The 23,719-nt window shown below is 38.1% G+C and overlaps 1 protein-coding gene and 1 long non-coding RNA gene across 4 annotated transcripts in view; one reads left to right on the top strand and one right to left on the bottom strand.

Moving 5' to 3' along the window:
* The window catches only part of LOC127969869 (serologically defined colon cancer antigen 8 homolog), a 47,192-nt gene that overhangs the window by 20,766 nt on the left and 2,707 nt on the right, over positions 1 to 23,719 (top strand). For 2 of the 3 annotated variants that reach the window (XM_052571995.1, XM_052571996.1), the window contains exons 14-17: positions 5,594 to 5,721; positions 6,974 to 7,082; positions 10,177 to 10,308; positions 23,499 to 23,625. In XM_052571995.1, the coding sequence (XP_052427955.1) occupies positions 5,594 to 5,721; positions 6,974 to 7,082; positions 10,177 to 10,308; positions 23,499 to 23,625 (496 nt within the window). The other variant, XM_052571997.1, reaches the window with a different exon arrangement.
* Positions 7,106 to 10,181, bottom strand: LOC127969872 (uncharacterized). The gene is made up of 2 exons (XR_008156381.1): positions 9,525 to 10,181; positions 7,106 to 7,947 (listed from the first exon to the last, which is right to left on the bottom strand). It is a non-coding gene; the product is annotated as an uncharacterized LOC127969872 (long non-coding RNA).

Raw genomic sequence — 23,719 nt, 5'->3', positions numbered from 1 at the left:
TTTTTTTCCTGCATTTCTGTTTAAATGAAAATCCTGGCCTTTACCATAAACACTAATAAAAAATCAGCAATTTCTTGACCTAATCTGAAAATGTGGATATTTATTCAGCATATGTGAACACATCTCGGCTTCCTCTGTGTGCGTTTTCATATCACAACAGATTCTCTACAGATACATAAGAAAAAAATGATTATCGTGATTAGTTGGTTTGTTGATAGGGGTGTCTTATAGAATGGGAGGGGGTTGTTTGTAAATTGGTGGCGTCTGCAATTCGTTTTGCCACTGACCTTGAGGGGGTTTTGTGCTTCTTGAAGAAGAAAGCAGAAGCTGGCGGTAAACAAAGTTCACTTCTGACAGATGGATTGAATGACAGAGAGGTTGCGAGTGCCAGAATAGCCCTGGCATCCGAGGAAATGTTCAATGCGGTCCAACAGGAGAGGAGGTGTGAACAGGTGCGGGGCTGCTGAAGGAAAGGGGACCAGATGGAGGGAGCCAGAGCCAGTTTAGTTAAAGGAAAAAGGGTGGGAGGGAGCAGCGAAGGGGGGATGAGTATAAACGAAGGGTTGGGGGGGGGGGGTGATACGGGGCGAGCTGCGGAGAGGCTTACGTGCACGCTAATAGATATTTGGATGTCGAGTAAATATAGGGTGTGTAGGTTTTGCAGACACGAGAGTCGGGTGGCCCAGGTTGGGCCATTTCATTCGCTCCTGAAGGGATTTGGGCGAGCGTGTCAGTGGGAGACAGGAAATAGGAGTGAGATTGACACGGACTGAGTGCAGCTGAATAAATGCTCTAAAACATCTGAGGTTTGAGAGTGTGAACACTCTGCCATGCTTCCTGTGTTAGCATGTCAAGTTTTCTTCAATATCTTGATAGCAAAATATTCTAGGTGTTTGTCCATAACTTTACATGCTTTTAAATGGAATTGTGCTCTCTGTACTGCTTGAAAGATGAGAATATCATCCTAAAGTCCATCAAACTGTATCACAAAACCAGGATGAATGTTAGAACGCCAGATTAGCACCTTCTGTCCATTTCCCTTCTTTCCCCGCAGAGCAACCTGTACTTTTTTTAACTTTGGAAAATTTCTCTCGCACATATATTAACATGCAAAACGGTGGCAAGTGTCCTTGTGTACTGTTGAGTGCTCATGAAGCCAAACGGCTGACTCCAATTTGCGCACATTTTAGGAACGGTAGCATTTGGTCATTTTTGGCGTGGGATCACGGAGCACCACAGGGTGCTGCAAACTTTGCGCTCGAGCGGTCTGTGGTAGTCCAAATCAAATAGGCAACAGCTTGAATAGTACCCACTTAGGCAGCCTTCGGCCCTCGCGCTTCACCAGCACCCAGCTACGAAAACTGCTTTCTGCGGCTCAACGCTGCTCCCTACCAGGCAGACCGACCAACCCGGCTATGGCTCTTGACCGGAGGATATTAGGCCTCGCTCACATCATTACCAGAAGTGAGCAAACACACACTGACCTGCCATTGTGGAGTGGCTGGAGAGGGTGTGAGGCGAGTCAAAGCTGTCTGACCTGGCTTCACAACCGTTCATGCCAGTGCAACCTCTCAAAACTCATGACATTTCAGATTTTGGTTAACACAAATTAAATAAGTTCAAAATGCATCAAGAAGTGTTATTTATACATAAATGTAAAATATGTCTCATACAGTATATATACAGTATATATTTGTGTGTGTGTGTGGGGTGGGGTACGCTACCGATCAAAAGTTTGGGGTCAGTGAGATATTTTTTTAGTATCCTTACTTGTTTAAATTTATTTAACAAAGATGCATTTACTTAGTATATTTAAATGATTTCTCAAGGATCATGTGTTCCTGAACACTGGCTGCTAAATAAATCTGCTTTTCCATCACAGAAATAAATAACATTAAGTTTAACTATATTTAAAATAAACACAAGTTGTTTTTAATTGTAATAATATTTTACAATATCACTGTTGTCACTGTATTTTCGATCAAATAAATGTAACCTTGGTGAGCACAAGAGACTTCTTTCAAAAACATAAAAAAAACCAGGTGATTTTCAACATTATCTTACCGACTCCTTTTTTTTTTCTTTTTTTTTTCATAATTTTCAAAAAACCTTAAATGGATAATTCATCCAAAATTGAGACTGTCATAGTTTAATAACCCTCTTGTCTTTCCTAGCATGTATGATTTTCTTTCTTCAGTGGAACACAGAAGAAGATATTTAGAAAAATGTCTCAATGTTGTTGTTTGTTTTTTCTTTAGTGGTAACTGGAACTGCTTTGTTAACAACATTCTTCCAAATATCTTGAGAGGTACAAAAGTCATACATGTTTGGAGCAACATGAAAGTAATTAAATGATGACAGAATTTTCATTTCGGTTTAAATATCCTTTGAAGTACTCCTAATGGTTCTTGCTGCATTTTGAGTCATACATGATTGACAGGAATGACTTGTGACTCACTAAGTGGTCCATGATTGATTGATTCAGTGAATGTTTCAACAAACTGATAAAAAAAAACGAAAACTCGCTCATGACTCGAGTCTTTTTGAGTGGTTCATTAAAGAAACCAGAACACAAGAGTCACTGGTTCGTCAGTTTTACTGCACTACTCACGATGTTTGTGATTTTGTGGTAATATACGTCTCATCACATTAACTTCAGTCAGCTTTTGGTAAAATATAACTTAATCGCTGCCACTGGCTCCTAAATGAATACATTGAGCAATATAACTATTTTATAGTTTGCTATATATACACACGTGATTTCTGGTTAATCTGCAGTACAGTACAAATGACATGTTATTGATATTCCATATTGGGCATTAATTTTATTAATAAAACCTGAGTATATAAGAATCAGTCTACGAAAACATTGAATTGTATTATGTGTATACTTCCCAATCAATGTAAGATAACACCTCTGTTTTTCTGCTAGCTGGACTACATTAAATATTCTTTTCCTTTAGATACACAAAGTTTTGGTTTGTTGGTGTCCACAGTATCTCGCTCGAAGGCCTCTCGCTTAGCCAACTTTTTCCCTAAAGTGCTCTCGGTAACTTTCTGGCGGTCTCTCTCATGCTAATTGGTCGACAAACACCCGACCCCCCCCCCCCACTCCATCCACACCCCCGCACCCCAGCGAGTGGCTGGGCCCCCTGGAAAGCCACAGTAACAAATGGCTGGCTGTGAGGCCTTTGTGAGCCCCTGCTGAGCGCTGGTGTGGATGGTGTTTTAGGCCGCTGTTCAAGCACAGCGGGGGCCGAGCGCTCTCCCCCTGCTCGCTCTCTCTCGCACAGCTCTCGCAGGCGGAGCGCCTTCACACTCCAGACGACAGCAGGCCTGCAGAGACGGTCACTTCTCCAGCTACATTCCAAACCCAGTGTGCGAGAAAAGTTTTCAGGCTTCACTGTTAATTAACACACTTTGACTTGAGTTTTGTGGGTGTTTTTTTTTCTTCTTCTTCTTGTCTTGCTTTCTTTGGCCTGCATTATGTCTGCTCTTTTGTAGTGTAGACTAATTATTTTATTTGTGCTGATCATTAACGTAATGCTCTTTAACTTGGCGGCTGAGTAAAGAGTGTGTGCCTTTGTTTCCACCTTTGAGGTGCTTTAACGTTGATCTACTGATTGATGTTGCATCTCAGAAATCATTGTGTAGTATGTTGCACATTTCTCTTTCACTTTCACTAGCACAGGTAAGTAAAATCAACAGTAAAATAAAGGAGTGTGCCATAAATGAAGTGATACATGGGGTGTGAATATGTTAGAGCGACAAGAGATGTGTTGATGTATAATGCATATTCTATATGTTAGATTCAAAATAACCATGTTGTCACACCTGTCAATACCGGGCGAACTGAGTGAATTTATCAGCTTTAAATGTTTCTTACCGACTGTACAAACGTACATAATATTTCATTTAAAAAAATATTTTTTGCTACCATGGCTATAGTATAGCTTTTTGTTCACTTACAGTACATATTTGTGGCCAACAAAGAAGTTATTTTTGACACTAGCAACATATACTACTTCTCATAAAAACACGCATGTTGATGGCTTAAAATGAGGAATATTCTTTAAATGTGTTGCCAAATGGAGTACTGGAGAAAAAAATCCAACCATATACGATTTTCTTTGGGAATGTCACTTAACAGCCTTACCTAATTACTAGCAGACAGAAGCTCTACATTTGGAAAGATCAGAGAAGAGAGACTCTGTGTATATTAACACAAACACGTTCATCATTATTAGACAGATAAAATACCAGTGAGGCTCAAATTATCTTTCCATGCATTATGTTGCAATTCCTAATAAAGTCACCAGCCAAATGGCCAGTAGGCTAACATTTTATTTACTCGCCAACTTTTACTCTCATTTGGTGCTCGGCGAGTGTTCCTTTTGGACCCTAGTAAGTTAGTTCTGGTCCTGTTTTTTTGATTTGTCAGTGTAACTATGACACAAAAGACATAAATCATCCCAAAATGAATATTCTGTCATCATTTACTCAGTCTCATGCCATTCCAAACTTTTATGCATTCATTCTTCTGCAGAACACAAAAGAAGATATTTTAAATATTGTTGTTGAGAAAACATTCTTCAGAATATCTTCTTTTATATTCTACAGAAGAAACTAATTCTTGAAAAAACACGAAGGTAAGTAAATGATGACAGAATTTTCATTTTTGTGTAAACTGCTTAATAATTTAGTTACATTTTGTGTTCTTAGTGTGCTGGTTTTTACACATTGTTCTATATAACACAACTTCATGTACCTTAAATCGCTCACATGTGATCGCTCACATGTGATCTGTGATCATGTTACATTACTCCTATTGCAGCTTAAAGGTATAGTTTATCCAAAAATGTTTGAATGTAATGAAAAATGTAATGAAATTCTGTCATTAATTACTCAACCACATGTCATTCCAAACCCTTAAGACTTTTGATGTTCAAAACACTTTACGATATTTTTGATGAAATCCGAAAGCTTTCGTACCAAGTATACCATTAAAATTGTTCATGTGCCATCAGTGGTTCAACCGTAATTTTACAAAGCTACGAGAATACTTTTTGTGTGCTAAGAAAACAAATAAGACTTTATTTCAGAGTTGTTGAATAAAGTCGTTGATTTTTCCTTTCCTTTGCACACAAAAAGTATTCTTGTAGCTTCATAAATTCATGGTTCAATATACTCAGAAAGCTCTAGGATTTCATCAGAAATATCTTAATTTGTGTTCCGATGACGAATGAAGTTCTTACGGGTTTGGAACGATATGAATATGAATAATTAATAACAGAATTTAAATGTTTGGTCCAACTAACCTTTCACAATCAAGCATTTTTCTGTTTGTATGAGCAACCAAATCCATCACGGCACAGCAGCGCTCTCTCAAACAGTGCCGTAAATTTGATTGCCTGACCAATGACAGAGGGAGTGATCAGGAAACCTGTTCGAAAACATTCATTTTGCAGTTCCGAACAGTGACGCTAGTGGCACAGAAATCACACACGTTACTGTTGAATCTTGCCAGATCTTCATGTGTATCGCTGATCTACATGTGTATCGCTCTCATTTTTTGCTCTCTCTCACTCTGCAGGCAGGAGAAGGAGGCGGTAGAGCGCTGCTGTGGAGAGGACATGGCCGCTCTGACCTTCCAGGCACAGCGGCGCGAACGTGAGCTGACACAGACGATCCAGCAAATGGAGGCGCAGCACGAGAGGAGTGGTGGGTGTTCGCCGGTGCACTGCCCCTTGCCAGAACAACCGCCTCACCCGCCCTTCCGCCTGCCTCACCCCCACAAGCTCCAGGCGTGAGCCACACTGTGCGGGACGGCATCAGGAACACCTGTAACCTTTGGCTGGCCGAAGGGAGCAGATGCTCAGCGCTCCAGAGCTTCGGCGCTACGTATTAGTTAGCGTTTAAAAATGGGGGGGAGGCGAGCAGCGCTGCCCACTGTCTCCTGATTTCAGAGTGCTGCTCTCACATCTGTTGCACCATCTGGATGGGCGAGTTTAGTTTATTTACCTGTGTTTCCAGAAACTTGAGGCATGCTGATTGCCAGAACAAAGCGCGGAGAAAACAAAGGGCTTCTTTCTGGCGCGGCTGCACGGCACACATGTTGTCTAAAGAGAAATGGCATCAGAGGCTCAGCAGGAAGCTCTCTGGGCTTATGGAATTAGTCTTTTAATACTGCAGTCCACTTCCCTTTCTAAGCATATAATGGCCACTCTCGATAGCTCATTATTTTTGTCCTGCTTCCCCCGTCCCTGTCTCTAACTCTAAATGGATTGATTTTAGTATTTAAGATGGAATCGCCTCTAGATGATACCACTTTTGTTTTTAACTCTGGCCCGTTTGTTTAGAGTCCAGTTTGTTTCTTTTATCCTGGTATGTGTGTGGTGTTTTCTCTGTGGCCTGCACATGGCCATCTAGTTTCAAAGCGCAGCGACGCAGTGGGATTCTTTTTCTAATTTTTTTCAACAACTTCTGAACTTTTCGAACTTTATGAAAACTAAATTTAATTAATACTACAACACACATTGCCACTACATTCCTGCATTCTGTCTGCTTCTCCTTTGCTCTTTTGTTTTACAGACCAGTTTAACGAATAGCCTATATACACAAAAAAGTGGGATCCCTGACCCAATCAGTTTTTAAAACTTCAAACAAATAAATATTATGATGTAAAATCAATAATAAATGTCTGGTTCTGCACTATTATATTTTAAATCAATAAGAAAATGTGTGACAGTGGCCATATCAACTCTTTTTACTCACGGTCCGATGTTCCTCTATTAAAACAAAAGATCACCTCTTTGAATCAACTCAAATGTCTATTTGACATTTTGACACTTTTGCTCCCAGGAAGAACATTTATTTTTTTGTTTGTTGCTTTGTGTTGCTCTACCTGTCTTCTGTATTTTAGCACATCTGTGTGTTTGCAGTGTTAATGAGTCAAAGCTTTATCTGTTCACAGTCAGAGAAACAGATGCTCTTCTGAGTGCTCAGAACAGCCTGATCGGGAAACTGAAGGAAGAGTGTCAGACGCTCGGGGCAAAGCTGGAGGAACTGGCCCAGAGCAGCAGGTACGAAGCACTTTCAGATCATGTATGGCGCATTTATTTTTTTATTCATTACAAACACACAAAAAAAAAGCAAGTTCAGGACCTACATTTACATTTGCAATCAAGGTTTATATGGCAATGGAAAACCTGGAAATGGCAAATTTGCAAGGTTTAAAATTGTTAGTCTTATTGTTTTAGCTGTGAAATATTTAATTGACTTTAAATTGCTATTTGTGAATCATGCCTGACAAAGTTCACTAACAAATGAAGTAGTCAGCACAAATAACTGGACATTCATTGGTCAAAAGATGGTGGGAACCCTGGCTGTCTTGAGACCAGTATGAGCGGTTTCAAATATCAGAGCTTCTTTGCACATGACTCTGATGTCTAGCATATCTACAGCTGAACTAAACATAGTGCACATTGTAACTGTGCTATTCCTTGCAGTGAGATCAGTGAAAGTGAGTTTCCATCTTTGAAATGCAGATTGCTTGACATCGTCTTCTCAACTGTTTGCTCTTGTTGATGCTTTGTGAATTGTGTATCGTTGCGGAGTCCGACATTCAGTGTGGAGCCACTCGCGGTGTGTTATCCAGAGCGTGGCATCCTTTCCGTGCCATACTGCTCTAGTCTGTGCCCCAGTAAGGGAGCTGTCACTGTACCCTGGCACATGCCAGCCTGTCCTCTGCGCAGACTTTGCTCTCTGCCCATCACATGTGCCTCTCACCTCAGGCCTCTGGGGTAGTCAGCTGTTAAAACAGTGTAAAGCGCATTACTCACATCGCAGCTTGCAATCTGCCATGGTCAGTCAGCCCAGCTTGGGAAGGTACAGGCCACTGCTGCTCGCCCTCCCCCTTCCGCCCGCACGCTGAACTCAAGAAGACCTCTGAGGAAGATGGATGCAGTGAGTCATCTCCATATATTAGTGACCGTACTGTATGTTCTGCGTTTTTAGTTTTGCCGTGGACAGATAAAACCACACACATGGATCTTTCACAGTGCCAGGCAGTCTGACATGCTTTACTTTATAATTTCTCACATGCAGTTTTTTTGACCTTATATTGGCTGGGATGGAATATTTGCATCTTTAAAAATGTATGTCATGCCACAGTACTATTTAAGTGAAACACAAAAGATGAAGAAAGCTGTATTTGCATAACAGTGGAATGAAATCTATGATAAAAGCTTAAAATGAACAATGTTGGGGTACTAGGTATAATGTTCACATTGCCTCCTGTCAGGTTTTATTTTGTGATAATATTTTCTAAATATACATTGCATTTTTTACAGGGCTACTTGCCAAAAAAATTATAAATACATTTTCATGAAATATTGATGCAATAAAAATGTATTTTATTATCTTAATTATTTATAAAGACCATAAGATTTTAAAATGAAGAAAAAGATATAGTGACCAAAATATGTACTTTCCCTTATATATTTATAGTAAATGTTGATGCAAAAAAATAATAAACAAGTTCAGGTGCATGTTAATTGTTAACTATTGACATTCTAGTATTATTGCTATCTAGTAGCATTAACATTTTTTAATGTAGGCAGATTTGTGAAAGTCAAAACTTTTTTTTTTTTTTTTTTAAGTAAACCACATCTAATAACAAGTCATGTACCTTTATTTATATAGCACTTTAAACAAAATACATTGCGTCAACTGAACAACATTCATTAGGAAAACAGCGTGTCAATAATGCAAAATGATAGTTAAAGGCAGTTCATCTTTGAATTCAGGGATGTCATCTCTGTTCAGTTTAAATCGTGTCTGTGCATTTATTTGCAATAAAGTCAAATTATTTTAGTTTAAGAGCTTAAAAGTTTAGAGTGATACATTATTTTTAGTTAAATGTAAATTCTTTCAATGTTAAATATAAATTGTTATTATTTTTGAAATGTTGATATTTGTTTGAGATTTTTTTCCATTAATGAATATATTTTTGTTTTTGGTAAAAATAACTCCCCTGGAACAGATTTTCAAGAAACAGAGTCATGTGAACATCCTGAACAGGAATGGTGGATGGACTGTGTATATACACTCACACACGTGATTTATTTCCCTCTACTGATCTCCCTGTCCTGTTGTTTTATATCCGGTGACAGTGTGGCCTTCTGTTTGGTGTTGTGTTTTAAACATGTAGGCAGATGAGCACGCAGCACGCTGGCGACAAGGTTCATTCTCCATAAGACTCGGATGAACCTTGCTCTTGTGTCTGATCCAGAACATACAGTACAAGCAAGTTGTGGTGGTGGATTGAATTACTTGTATCTTTAACAGTTTGATCAAACACAACCTATTACGATGTCTGTTGGCTTATATGAGCACAATAAACAAGTTTACACATCAAATCAAAGATCCGTTTTTTTGGAGCTGATGTCTTTCGTGTAGGCTCTTTAACTTTTGGAGAGAAGGGTGTTTACAGTGCTAATGGAGTAGACTTGGCAGGGCTTTACCTGATGGCAGAGTGCTCAGGTGTTTCTGCTGCAATGAGAGTGTAGTCTCATTAAAGAAAGAGCCACACATTCGTCTCTGCCTAAACAACTGTCGCTGGAGCCATGGCATAGTGGTTAAAGCAAGTTCAAATCTGGCTGTGACTCATCCAGTGATCCCAACCATCTTTCTCTCTACTCTCTGTCGAGAGACAAAAGTGAAAAAACAAACAAACAAAGGTGAATTCTGCTTCCTGATAGGACTTCACACATGCTGCATTTACATTTAGGAGGAAATAATCAGTTTATCATATTAAAATATATTAGGTAAGATCATAACTGCCAGTACTTACATATTGTGTATTAACATCCGTTTTAGTAAAATATGCTGTTTTGTTTATGCTATTGTATGTAGGTTGCTTTGGTAGGTCTTAATGATTTATTATCAGACCAAGCTACTTATTAGAGTAATTAGAGTCATTATTATAGTTAAAGTGTCTTTATTTAACACTATCGAAAGGTGGATTCTAAAACTTAAGCATATATATATATATGTGTGTGTGTGTGTGTGTGTGTGTGTGTGTGTGTGTGTGTGTGTGTGTGTGTGTGTGTGTGTGTGTGTGTGTGTGTGTGTGTGTGTGTGTGTGTGTGTGTGTGTGTGTGTGTGTGTGTGTAGAGCGGAGATCGAGGAGTTGTCTCTGGAGAAAGAGCACCTGCAGGAGAGCGCTGAGAAACTTCGAGGTCGTTGTGAAGAGATGGAAGAGCAGTGTGTGCAACACGGGAGGATGCACCAGCGCATGAAGCAGAGGTACACACACCTGCAGCTCGGACCTCAAGCCCTGCATCACATGTACAGACACTCCCTGTAGGAGCTTGTTTAGAGTATCACACCATGACATCATCACCATTTGCACACTGATGGACTAAAGCTAAAACCAACAATCATTTGGGGTGTGAATCTTTGGGGTGACAGTGAGTCAATTTCACATAATATTCACAGATTTTCAATTAAGAAATCGATTTAGAAGTGTGCATTGTAGAATTCAAGTTTTGTTCATCCTGCACACAAATCTAATTTGGATTGGAAGTTTCACATGGGGTGAAATGTAATGCGTTTTTTTTTTAGGTTTGTAAATATGAGATTTCATTTTTTTTAAAGTATCAGGTTTTTGCTTCATTAATGAATTTTGAAAAGATTCAGTCATGAAAAAGAATGTCAAACTAGATCAAGGTCAATGAACAAGTGTAAAAAAAAAAAAATAACAACAGGGCTTAAAGTTCTCTGGCACCTTGCCGGATCTCTGGCATGCAGCGATTGGCTGCAAAAAAAAAAAAAAAAAAAAAAAAAAAAAACAGCTACATTAAAAAAAAAAAACTCTTGTTGATTAGCACTTTTTCATGAGTTCGCCTACCAATGGTATGAGAGGAGCAGCTTTCACTCTCACCCAAACTAACATTACTAGCCAATCATAATGTTTTGCTCTTATAAACACAAGACACATAATAGTATCAAGTTGCAGAGTCAGCCATGATGGATTGGAGAAATGTGACAAAAAGCTGCTAGGAGCAATGGTTAAAGATGTCCATCTAGTGCATATTTAGGTAGAAAAACCAATTATAAAGAAGCGGCACTTTGATGACATGATTACTCAGAGTAATCATGTCATCTCCATAAAAACGATATGATTGCAGAACATACCAGGATTTTGGAAATGTTCCAGTTCACACATGATCAGTTAATGGTAACTTAATGGAAATTTACCAGTAAAGACTGTATGTATGAAATATGCTAAACTCTTCTTGCGGATATGCCGTGAATTTGGATTGCGTAAAAAAAAAAAAACATTCATCTTGGAAACCAGTGTATCTCATCTCATTTGTAACATAAATCATTAAAAATCAACCTGTGTCTAAATATGTCATGTACTGTCCAACACGATTTCAAAATAAAAGTTGGCTAAAAATGTGGCTAAATATTAAAATGTAATGGATTTAAACAGCATTTAATAACGCTGCAAAGTGAAACTTCACCAGGCCGTTGGCGCCCTCCGCATGCATTTGTTTTAATACTTAATGTACTTAAAGGGCACCCAAAAATTTAAGTTCATCATTTACTCACCTTCATGTCGTTCCAAACCTACATGAGTTGCTTCATTATGTTGAACATAAAATAAGATATTTTGAAGATTGCTGGTAATATAACAGTTGGTAGTTCCCATTGACTTCCATAGTATATCTAATTACTAATAGTCTTGGACCTGTAGCACCGAGGCCAAAATAGCGCTGCGTTTCGACCCTCGGACCAGAAGCTACACTACGCTTCATTAAAGTTCATTAATAGCCTCTCAGGAACAATGTCATGAACTAACATGCCTGCTTTTGTCCTAACAGTGGAAACAGAGCTAATGGGATCCACCAACTGTTTGATTACCAGCAATCTTTAAAATATCTTCTTTTGAGGCATATTACATTATGTATTTTATGTAATTGTAATGTCATGGAATTTCTTGGTTTTAATATTTTATTTGAGTCAATTATTATTGCCTCATCGTTAGTTTATGTATAAATAGTCATAGTAAAGCTTGGTTTTTAACCTAGGTCTGTTTGTGTTACTAAACAAATATCAGATTACTCAATTGTCAAAATAATCAGCAGATTACTTGATTACCAGAATAGTCATTAGTTACAGCCCTAGATTAGTTAAAATATTTCTAAATACAACTGCATTGTTTTACTTTTTGTAATTAAAAAACAAATATTTTGTCAGAAAATTTCTTAAAAATAGTGTTAAAATATTGTCAGGTTCTAGTGAATGTATTTTGTTTCATCTGGTGAGCTAAGTGTATCATCACACCCCTGGTGTTGATAAGCAGTGATATACAGTAGCTCATAATTTTCAAAGTGTATGATACAGCTTTCATTCTTCAGGTCCGTATTTTATGAAAAAGAAAATCAGTTTGAATAAAGCAAGCAATAATGGAACAATGGAAGCAATCAAAATAAAGAGCAATGATACACAAGTGCTATCACAAGTCTCAGTTAGCTTAACACAGTACACTTTTATTTTATGTTAGAAACCATTTTTGCTTTTGTTAGTTGTATGAAAAATAAAAAACTAAAACAAATAGAAAGAATACAAAAAGATTTGAAAAGCTAGTGCTAGGTTGTTGTTTTTTTGTAAGAAAACAAGCAGTTAGTAAATGAATACAGTGCAAGACTAAAAGAGACTTAAGATGGAACATATGTGTTTTTAGCCGATTCTTAAGAATCTGCTCGGATTGAGTTGAGCAGGTCATTCCACCAGGAGGAAACGTTTAATTTAAAAGTCTCTAAAAGTGATTTTGTACCTCTTTGGGATGCCATAATAAAAAGATGTTCACTAGCAGAACACAAACTTTTATATACTGATTTGCTGCTCAAGAAACATCTCTTACTATTATCAGTTATTTTCAGGTTTGCTAAACATTTGATATTTTATAATTTGTAACATTTGATCAATTTATGGCATCCTCCTTGAATAAAAGTATTATTAGGTTTCAACAAAAAAAAAAAACCTTAATGACCTAAAACTTTTGAACGACAGTATATTTTGTTCTTCAGGAAATACATTTAGTCAGACTAAAATGCTTCTCAATTCAATAAGCCATTGATAATGTTGATTAACCTCTCAATATGTCTACAATATTATTTGGAATCAGATAGTGGTTTTTAATATCTGATACGTGTGGGCATTGTGCGCGTACCACTTCAGAGTGTGTGTGTGTTTCAAGCAGGGGCACATGTGGCCACTGAGTGTAGGGTTGAGGGGCGTCTGGCACACCGCCCGAGCCAGCATGTGGGCGAGTGAGTGAGTGTGGGTGTATCCACAGTACCTCCAGCCTGAACCGAGCTTCTGCTGGGAGCACAACATCCTTCTGTTTCCTCTACAACTTTACATATAAGCGAATATCCACCTCCTCGAACCAGAGAGAAACAGATACAAAGAAAAGTTACGTTTCCACTGCCGCCCCGTAATGAAAAGGATGTTGTTTTTAGAGTGGGCATGTAAGTGAGCTTTCCTCACATAACTGGAGCTGTTAAAATGGTTCGTCACCTTTGCAATTACGCAACATTTCTCACAAGAGCTCACAGACCGAGCTCAGAGGTGAGATGGAGCGATTAGAGAGAATCTATACGTGTGAAATATTTATAGTTGCGTCTAACATAGGAGAAACGTTTTCATTTGAATTATGAACACGCTAGAGAGGATTTTCGCGATGAAATCTTTTTCGTTGTGCTTTTTATGAACTCTTCATAATGGATCTAATATGTTCTAGCTAATCTTGATAGAATAATTCAATACAAAGCGAAAGTTAGAATTTGTGTGCTGGCCAAAACATAGGAAAATCAATTTGTGAGAGTTTACCGCATCGCACCGTTCCTCTCTCTCACTGTCTACATGCTTTGTTTATTGCGACGCTGAGACACACATTTCTCCTGCTGTTGGTATGTAAGACAGAAGGTGTCGGAGCCAAACTTCAGCCCTCGGCTCTGAGTAAGCGACTGAGAGGTCTGGTCCCTCCCGCGTCTTCAGTGCCCCGGGTGTCTCTGCTCTGTAGGGCACTTCACCCCACCGCCCGTGGGTTAAGGTGTACGTGTTAATAAGTTGGTGCAAATGGCTCCGGCGTACATGCAAATAGCCGGGGCCCCACCTCAGATATTCTTGATCGGGCGCGCAATCTGTGCTGCGAAGAGCTGCAACAGCGTGGCACGCATGAAACATTTGGAAAATCAGCTTGATTTATTTTTACATTCAAGCCAACGCCAAGCAACACAGGGGTTTTCGGCACACAATGTTTCACTCCTGCGAGTTATTTATTTATTTTTCCACGTGGTATTCACATATTTTCTGCCTAGAGATTAGGGCCAGTGATATATGAAAGGCTCGGAGTGTTGGCAAATGATTGTGCGTAATAGCCTCGGCTTTATAGAGAGCATCAGTAATACATATGCATATCAATCCTATTTTTATTTCGGAAATGCATTCTGGGCATCGTTTTACTGCTGTGTAAGATGATTGACATTAGCGTGGTAAAAGCCACTTTGGGATGTAGTAATCAGAGTGTTTGTTTGTTTGTTATTTTATATTCCTGACTGATTTCATATTGTCTCATTAATGTACAGTTAAAAGGGCAAACAATCTATTTTAGGTCAAGTAACAAAAATAATCTGAGATTTTGTAAATAATGAATGCTGTCCTTGTAATTTCTAATACAGAAATGAATTACATTTGAAATGAGGATAGAATTGTTGTACTATTAGCACCAGACATTCAATGTACTTTTATCTTAATTTTACTTTATAACTCAGTTCAGTTTATTGAATGCACTTAATAAGCTATTTGAACTAGACTCTGGTATGTCTTGGGTATTAAATATAGTCTATTGTTATTCATATAGACTGTAACATGTATTATGATTTCTTAGTATTGTATTTTCTTAGTACATTACTTTGTGTCTGTTTGTTCTTTGAAAACATGCATTTGGGGGTGACAAAATATGCAGCTTTCCCCTTTAAATGGGAAAACTTATAAATAGTTGGATTGATTTTTTTTTTATTGATTTCTGAACATGGAAATAATGAATATTTCTATGCATCTTTGTAGTTATGCTGAGACAAAAAACACAAGCCTGAATATGCTCTTATAGAGTAAAACAGGCATAATGATGTCCAGTATGTTACTGAATATTTCAATATTTTGATTCTTTCTGTGAATCGATCAGACCGGTTCACAAATCAGTCGGAACGATTCATTACTGAATTAGTCAATAGTTTTTTTTTTATCTTTATCCTTTGTTCACATATTACTGGAAAGCTTTTGGAAGATTCATAGAAATGTCTTGTGAATTTCACTGAATAGAAAAAGCATAAAATAATGCACAACCTGTCAAAATGAATTTCAGAAAGCATTAATAAGGAATTAAAATGAAATGCTTGTTAGGAAAATGACATGTCCTGCGGTGTGGCAAGCTATACTCCATCCAAATGAGCATTTTGCTAATTCTTTTATAATTATTATGCATGCTGCTTTTACGCCCTTGTATTACTTAAGAGACATGCTTTTGTGCTTTTTAAAATGTATGTCACTGCAGAACCACATATGGGAATGAGTGAAGATAGTTAATTGAAGGCATCTAAAATATCCACTTGTACATTAAAATCAAAGTCTCAATGTTGAATAAAAAGGTTTGTCAGCTACACTGATAGAGAATCATTTTAGACTGCTAGAAACAAAACCCAGCTTGATATCTGATAATTTGTCCCAAATTTCACCTGCTCCGAGTCCCCGCTCACACAAGCTCCTCAAAGGTTCTCTCCTCTCCGCTCAGCCCCACAAACACACATCTGCCAATGAGCGTCTTTACCAATTATCACTCCCTCTCACCAACACACACAGAAGCAAACACGCTCCTGTTCCTTAAAGGAGTGTTGTAGCGCATACGCAGATGTGTGCCTAAATCTACAGGCTTCTGTCAGCCATATGGCAGCATAAAGAAAGATGGTAGCAGCGTGTGGATGTGCGCGGAGGGGAGCGTGGATGGAGAGCCATGTGTAGTGGTAGCTGGAGCACTGCTGAAAAGGCTGGAGGAGATGGTGCAATGGAACAAATGTCCGCCTGCGCCGGGGCCGAGAACAGCCGCGCTGCTGCCGGGGAGACGGCTGGGCCTCGGGCGAGGGCTGCTTCATCTGGTTCCCTGCCACCCACCCCCGCTACACACCCCATCCTTCACTTACACACACAAACGTGCATTTAGTGCTGTGTGTGTGTAAGAGAGAGAGGGAGAGGAAAGAAAAACTATTCCACTTTTCCCGAAAGCAAGAAAGCTTAGTAAACTTTTGGCAAGGAAAGTTTGAAGTTGGCAAGGAGTGAAGAAGATGGCATGCGTGATGTGGATGATGCTTGTCACTGTTTCTTTGGCATCTGCATGCTGATCGCTGTCTTTTCCGGGTCAGATGTACCTTTTAGAGTTTATTCTATCACCTCGCTTGGAACAAAAGCTTTTGAAAAGAGGTCAGAGTTATTTGGACTTCTCTTTTTTCACATCAAACGAGAGTCTTATAATAATTGTGCTTAATACAATGATTAAATCTGAACTTTGCTGGCAGACAATAGGCCAATGATCGCTATACTTTATGTGGACTTTGTTTTAAACTTTCAGCATGTAATGCATAACTCAATGCTAAAGACACAAATGATGTCTCAAGTGGTGCTGCTTGAGGAGAGCTGTGCCATGGCTCCTGTTCACGCTTGTGTGTTTTGAAACTTGATGGTACGATAGCAAACATTATTTTTGCTTTATCTTTTGAGAGAGATGGATTACAGCAGTCAGAAGAGAGAAAGATTTCAAAGCAGCTGAAGAGAAGTCTCACAGAAGTATTTTTTTTTTTTTTAAATGTATGTTTGCTAAAATTACAATGTTAATCACCACGTACATTTACTTCAGATAATATAAAAATGTAGTTAACCTTTGTTATTTAATAAGTGTCAGATATTGGTGTTTGGGATCAAATGCATTAAGTATATCAGGATATTATTTAATTTCTCTTTTTTCTTGCTAATCACCATCATCATACACTACCACTGAAAATGTTAAGTCTGTAACATTTTCCTCATGGTTTTCATCATGTTGTGAAATATTATTGCTTTGTAAAAGAACTGGTTTCTATTTGAATATTTATTCCAATATATTATGTCAAATATATCAGTTGTATTTGTTCCTGTGATGGCAAAGCTTATTTTTACTTTTTATCTTGTTATCTATCATTTTTAAAATGTAAATTTGATACGCAAGAAACAGTTCTTATTATAAACTATTGAATACAGTCGTGTGCTCCTTAATATTTTGCTGATTATTTTGTTTAGGAATCTATGATTAAAAGTTAAAAGGAACAGCATTTATTTGAAATAGATTTTTTTTTTAACATTATAAATGTCTTTACTGTGGACTGCTGATTGCTGGATAAAAGTATTATTTAAAAAAAATAATAAAAATATCTTACTGCCTCCAAACTTTTGATTGATAATGTACAGTAATAACTTAAAACTAATCCTAGTGTGAAAAAATATTAGAAAGAAAATCCTAAAACACACCACTATACATTATAAATTATGCACTAAGCATATTTCAAAATACAGGTAACACAACAGAAAATTCAATACAAAAAAAAAATGAAGTATTTTCAGAAGTATACATAACTTTCTGGGCTCAGTGATTATGGATTCCTTGATAATCAGTTAGTGTTTGCTTAGTCAAGAATTGATGAGAATGCCGAGTGGCTCTTAACATTAAAAATCACGCAGAAACATCACGCACACTCTCACTCTTCGTTATACAGCTAGGGGGCAGCAGGGAGCCTCTCCACCCTAATTTGCCTCTTTCCTCTACCCTTCGTGGGCCAGCTGGCCCACACTGCCGGGGGCAACAGCTCCGTGGCCTGCTGACAGAGCCTTGTGGTGCGGTGGCTCTACTGCTCCTGCTTACACGGGTGCTGGGCACATCCCAAGGCATGCAAACTGTAAAACGCTACGTGGTGCATCCAAGCGCTCCCTATCCAGCACCAAAACCTCATTTATAACATCAAATAGTGCTCGCTTAGCTCCTTTCACAGACTCTGTTTGCAGTTAAAGCTGATGCTGGTAACAAACTTTATAGAGACCTGACATCGCATATGTTGTATAGCCTAATGTAAATGTGTGCATCACTTAAGAGCAGATTGTAGTTGTAGTCTAGTAGATCAAAACTTTTTACTGACGTCAATAACATTGTGTGATGTTTGTACGGAAAAAGTCATATCTACACATGGTCCAAACTCAGTTCTCCAAGTAAAAATCAACCATAGATGAAGCAGAGATCATGTGCAACAATAGAGATTGGCTCGTCTAACAGGTTAAGGCCTGCGGTCAGTCGAGCTGTGTCTGGTCCTGGCAGAGGAGTGAGGGACTGCATCCTCGCTGCCGCTGGCAGGCCTGTTTTAACTAGGCAAGCCAAGACAGACTGCATCTATACTATACCGCTTATCCTTCCTCCGAGCATCGCGTACCCGCTCCCGCCACTATCCACAGCATGCTGCCGACGGGAGCCCTGTAAATTCACCGGATTTAGTGATTTGTCATTCCATTTGTTGAGATCTTTTTCTATTGGTTTGTTTGTGCATTGAAGGAACTAAACCTGCCTCATTTGTTCTGATATGCTGTACTGAGCAACTGCTATTGTTGCGGTTTTTGTGAGCCCTGTTGTCATTAGAATATAGTTTTGTGTAGAATTTCATTTTTATTTCACACGTGAAATGTAAATCATTTAGGCTAAAATGATTTGTTACGTTCATTTAATGTACATTTTTTGTTTTGATTGCTACACCACATTTTTCAGTCTGCATGTCAGCTGATTTTTGGGGGCGGGGGGGTTGTTTTGTGTATTCACAAGAGCTGAGAGTGTATTCTCTGCTTCTTGCCAATTCATTTGGCCAATGCTAAACAGATGCTAAGCACTGAACATCGCTCATATAAATCACATACCCTGAGGCCACAGCAGGCCACATGAGTGAGGAACTTCAGTCCATCAGCATCCAGACTCGCTGTACAGGTGGCAGCACTGCAGGCCACTCGCGCTCTCGCACTGTTTATTATACGACCTCACAGAGCAGCGCATCACCTGCAGATAATCCACACACACACAAAAGTTTGGAATCCATACAAATATGTATTTTTATTATTTATTTATTTTTACTCACAAATATCCAGCGATGAATTTGGATTCCCATGTAGAGCTAAGTTGAAGCAAAGTCTTGTCTTGAGATGCCAATCCATAACTAGACTGTTGTTTTAGTCTTTGTTATTTCATTGGAATGAACTGGATTGCTTCTTATAGCCAGTGAGACTTACACATAACTGTTTTATGTTGCTGAAGTGAGACAGACACAAACGCATTTCATAATAAAATAATGATAACACAGTTAAAAGTGCCCTCACTCAAATGATTTTGTAATACTTTTATTCAGCAAGGACATATTGAAGTCAAATTTTATTTCATTTATACATTTTTATATTATTTGAATTGCTGTTTTTATACTCTATTGTTGATCAAATAAATGAAGACTTTTGAATGATGATCAAATGATCAAATTGAAGTCCTTTTTTATTTAACCAAGTTAGCTTACAGACCACTCGAAATCCTCCATGGACCACCAGTGGCCCTCAGTTTGAGAACCTCGTGATATTTAGGAATTTATTTTAAAAATTGAAAAGCACATTCATATTTGTTTTAATTGCTGGACTGGTTCTAAGTGTTACTTGCGTACTGTTTGTAATTTCTTTCCCCCAGTGAATCAGATTATTTTAAGGTCCAATTCTCGCTATTAATAAACCATCTTCTTTTGTCTCAATAAACTGATTTGCTGCTTACTATTAGTTAGTAAGGTATTTGCTGAGTTTAGTTATTAGACCAGGAATGTGAAATATGGTCATGCAGATAAGGTGCTTTATGAGTATTACTAAACAGCCAATATGATAATAACAGTTATGTTAATAAGCAACTAGTAAGTAGTGAGAATTGGTCACTGTACTGAAGTGTTACCAATAATTGCTTTAAAAAAGTAAAGCCCAGTATTCTCTAATTGTCATTTTGTGTGTTTTCTAAAGATGTAAATGAGCAGTACAGTTACCTGAGTCCTCCGTTCTCTCTTCAGCTGTGTGTTGCGCTGGCTTCAGTTAGCCTGGGAGCCAGCAGATGGTGTCCTTTCACCAGGGTCAGCGGGGAAGCTCTACTCTGCCTTAAAAGCCCTCTCCAGCTCTCTCAGTAGCGGGCAGAGGCAGCAGTGTCCAGGCCGGGCCAGCTCAGCCCAGCTCCATGCACTAAGCTGTATTAAAAACCTAATTAAGTTGCGTGCCAGTAAATGGAGGGAGGTTATTGGATTTGCAGCCTTAGCTGCTGGACAGCCTTCTAATTTAATCAGACTCCCGTTGTGAGTCCAGCTTCAGGATGACTACGGGAGTTTTCTCTCCTTTTTTTTTTTCCTTCTTTGGGACAGTTTGTGGGAGTCAAAGACAAACTAACACTGCCCTGAACAAGTGCACAGGTCATGCACATTGGAAGGATTTGAGACTTGTCCCTGAATGGCTGTAGAGTAGATAAATAAGGGGAGATTGAGAGCTGTTTGACATATTGCTGATTAAGGGCGGTGTGATTGTATAATAGGTTAATGCAGCGTGTGTCTCCAGAGGTGCAGAGGTGCTGCAGATGGCTTGTGTGTGAGGTGAGGGAATTACACAACCTGCTTTAACTGCTTCAGGATGCCTGACATTATACTGAAGCCACAGAGCCGATTCTACTCATGCAACATACTGACACTCAAAAATAAATGCTTGTTTATTTTAATGTATTTTAAAATCGAATGTATTTCTGTGATGGCAAAGCAAATGTTATTCCAGTCAAAGAAATCCTTCAGAAATCATTCTAATATTCTGAACTGGACGTTAAAAAACATTTCTTTTATTATCAGTATTGAAAACAGGTGTGTTTAATATCTTTATGTAAACTGTGATAGTTTAAGGATTCTTTGAAAAATAGAAAGTTCAAAAGAACAGCATTTATTTAAAATAGAATTCTTTTGTAACATTACAAATATTTTTACTTTCACTTTTGATCAATTTAATGCATAAATAAAATTGATAAAGGTTTTTAAAAAATCCAACCTTATTTTGATCGTCTTGTAAACAGTTGTTTCATAGCCTGTGTATGTGATCATTTTGTACATAATATTTATATTTTTTTAATGAATTATTATTACTGCTGTTGCTATTATAATTGTACAATTTTATCTATATATAATTGTACTATTATGATTGTACAAAATTAACAATAATAATTATTCGAACAATTATTAATAACTCTAGATGAATGTGTACATTTTGCAAAAAAAAAAGCATTTAAAATGGAAATAAAACTAACATTATAAATGTCTTTACATTTTGATCAATTTAATGTATTAATAAAAGTGTTCATGTTTTTCAAAAACAACCTTTTGATCAAAAAAAGGTTTCATAGACTATGAATGTAATTATTTTGTACTTGGTATTAATAATTAATTAATAAATTAAGTAAAAATGAAGTATTATTATTACCACTGTTGCTATTATGATGATTGTACAAAGTTAACAATCGATAATAATACAGCAACTAATAATAGCAATTTTTTTTCCATGCATTTGTTCATTTGTCATTTTTAAAATGGTTTTTAATCATTAACTTTTTTGGTGAGAGGGCTGTAAATACATGTATTTGGATCTATAATCTCCCTTTATTAGCAGACACATACAGCGTACAACTCATTTCATATACAGTAACTCATAAGTCATACGTGTCTGCACACAGTTTATACATATTTACTTTGAGTGATTAGAGTCTGTATTTCAGCATAGTAATGATAGTTTTTTTTACTAATATTGAATCAGTCTCAAACAATAAACCTCATGTATTTCGAGAAGAAAAATAAACCGTGTCTAAAAAGCAGATGGCACCTAAATGATGGACATGTTCTTGCAGCTCTCACTTCGGAAGTTTCTCTGATTCTTCCATTTCTTTCTATTTGGTAAACAACAGCAGATGAATGATACTTTGTGAAAGACCTGACGAACAGCAGAAGTGGTAGATAAAGGTTTGGATGGGTGCACTAATACAGAAGAAGATTTGGAGCTAAGCAGTGTGTGGAGGAGGTTAGGGCCAGTGTCAAAGCGCTGCCAGACTCTGGAGGTGGGCGGCAGCAGTGGCGCCAGCTCCATTCACAGCAGGACCCGGGCATGGGACAGGATGCCCACCACAGCCCTGTGATCAGCCCTGTCCAGCTCACACCAGGAAGGCCAGCAGAGAAAAGAAAAGAAATGAGGAAGAGGGCGTGGGAGACAAAAGAACAACAGCGCTTGACTGAGGCCTGAGGACAGGAACAAGCAGTCACACAAACTGTTCTGCTCACACTCCCAAATAATATAGGATTTAAGGAATCAGAGGTTAATGATGAAGAGACGCATCTACTGTCACACCAGACAGAGAGAAAAGAAAGGCTTGAAAATGCCTCTGGCTCCAGTCAACAGGAGAAGCATTCATTCCTATTAGAATCCTGTACAGAAGTGCTTTGACTTTCTGAAAATGTCACTTTTTTTATATATATTCAACATATTAAGACAGATAGTAAATTAGATGTATTTTTATATTATAATAGACATTTGTGAGGGTAGCACCATATTTAATTTCCAACACTAATGACAATATAAATTGTTCTGTGGTTTAACAACTGAATTATTCCTTAGCTGACAAAAAATATATTTTTTCAAAAGACTTTCTATTGACTCTATAACTCAGTTAAAGTTGTGAATTGTGAAAATAACAATATCTTGGACTTTTATACAGGGCATGTCATTTTAAAGACTGTTGTCAGAACATTACTGTTTGAAAGCTTGACACAGAAACAGTGATTCGGACAATGGTTTGAGAGTGGGCGGGACTATCTGTTTCTCCAGCCAATGGCAGATGGGGCAGAGTTTACTTTTATGGTCTTTTAAGGAGATTAATGGCTTCAGTACCTATTTATCGGACACGGACACTCTGGCCATGTGAGGTCATGTGATCAGTCATGAAGAGAAAACCCATCACTGTGATATTCCATATAACCACACAATGAAATGCAAGGAGAGTCTAAAGTAAAAGTTTCCTTATTTTAAGGAAATAGTCAGGATAATGATAATCTGTTAAATGTTCACTTTGAGAAAATGAGCTCTTAATACACAACATTTCTGAGTAATTCTGTCATTTCGACAAACATTCCAAAATTCTGAACATACTGCTGAAAAACAAAAAGGCCAAGAGAGTATTTATGAAACTCAGTCAAACCTCAGTCTGGTACAGTGAAGTTTCTTTCAGCTGTCTGCTGTGCCTTTCATCTGTGTGTGTGTGTGTGTGTGGTCAGACTGCAGCAGCTGGACCAGCACTGTCAGGCCAGTTCCCAGCAAGTGCTTCAGCTCCTCAGCCGACAGAAGCAGCTCATGCAGGAGCGCCAGCAGCTCGCTCACGACGTGCACCACCTGCAAGCCCAGGTCAGTCTCTGTTACACACTGAACTCAGACCTCAGCCTGCTCTTTATCATCAAACCTCATGATCGCCTGAAGGAACATGAAACTTTCAAGTGGT

Source organism: Carassius gibelio, chromosome B13 (assembly GCF_023724105.1).
Source record: "Carassius gibelio isolate Cgi1373 ecotype wild population from Czech Republic chromosome B13, carGib1.2-hapl.c, whole genome shotgun sequence".
Taxonomy (NCBI): Eukaryota; Metazoa; Chordata; class Actinopteri; order Cypriniformes; family Cyprinidae; genus Carassius; species Carassius gibelio.
This window is presented reverse-complemented; position numbering and strand designations above follow the sequence as displayed.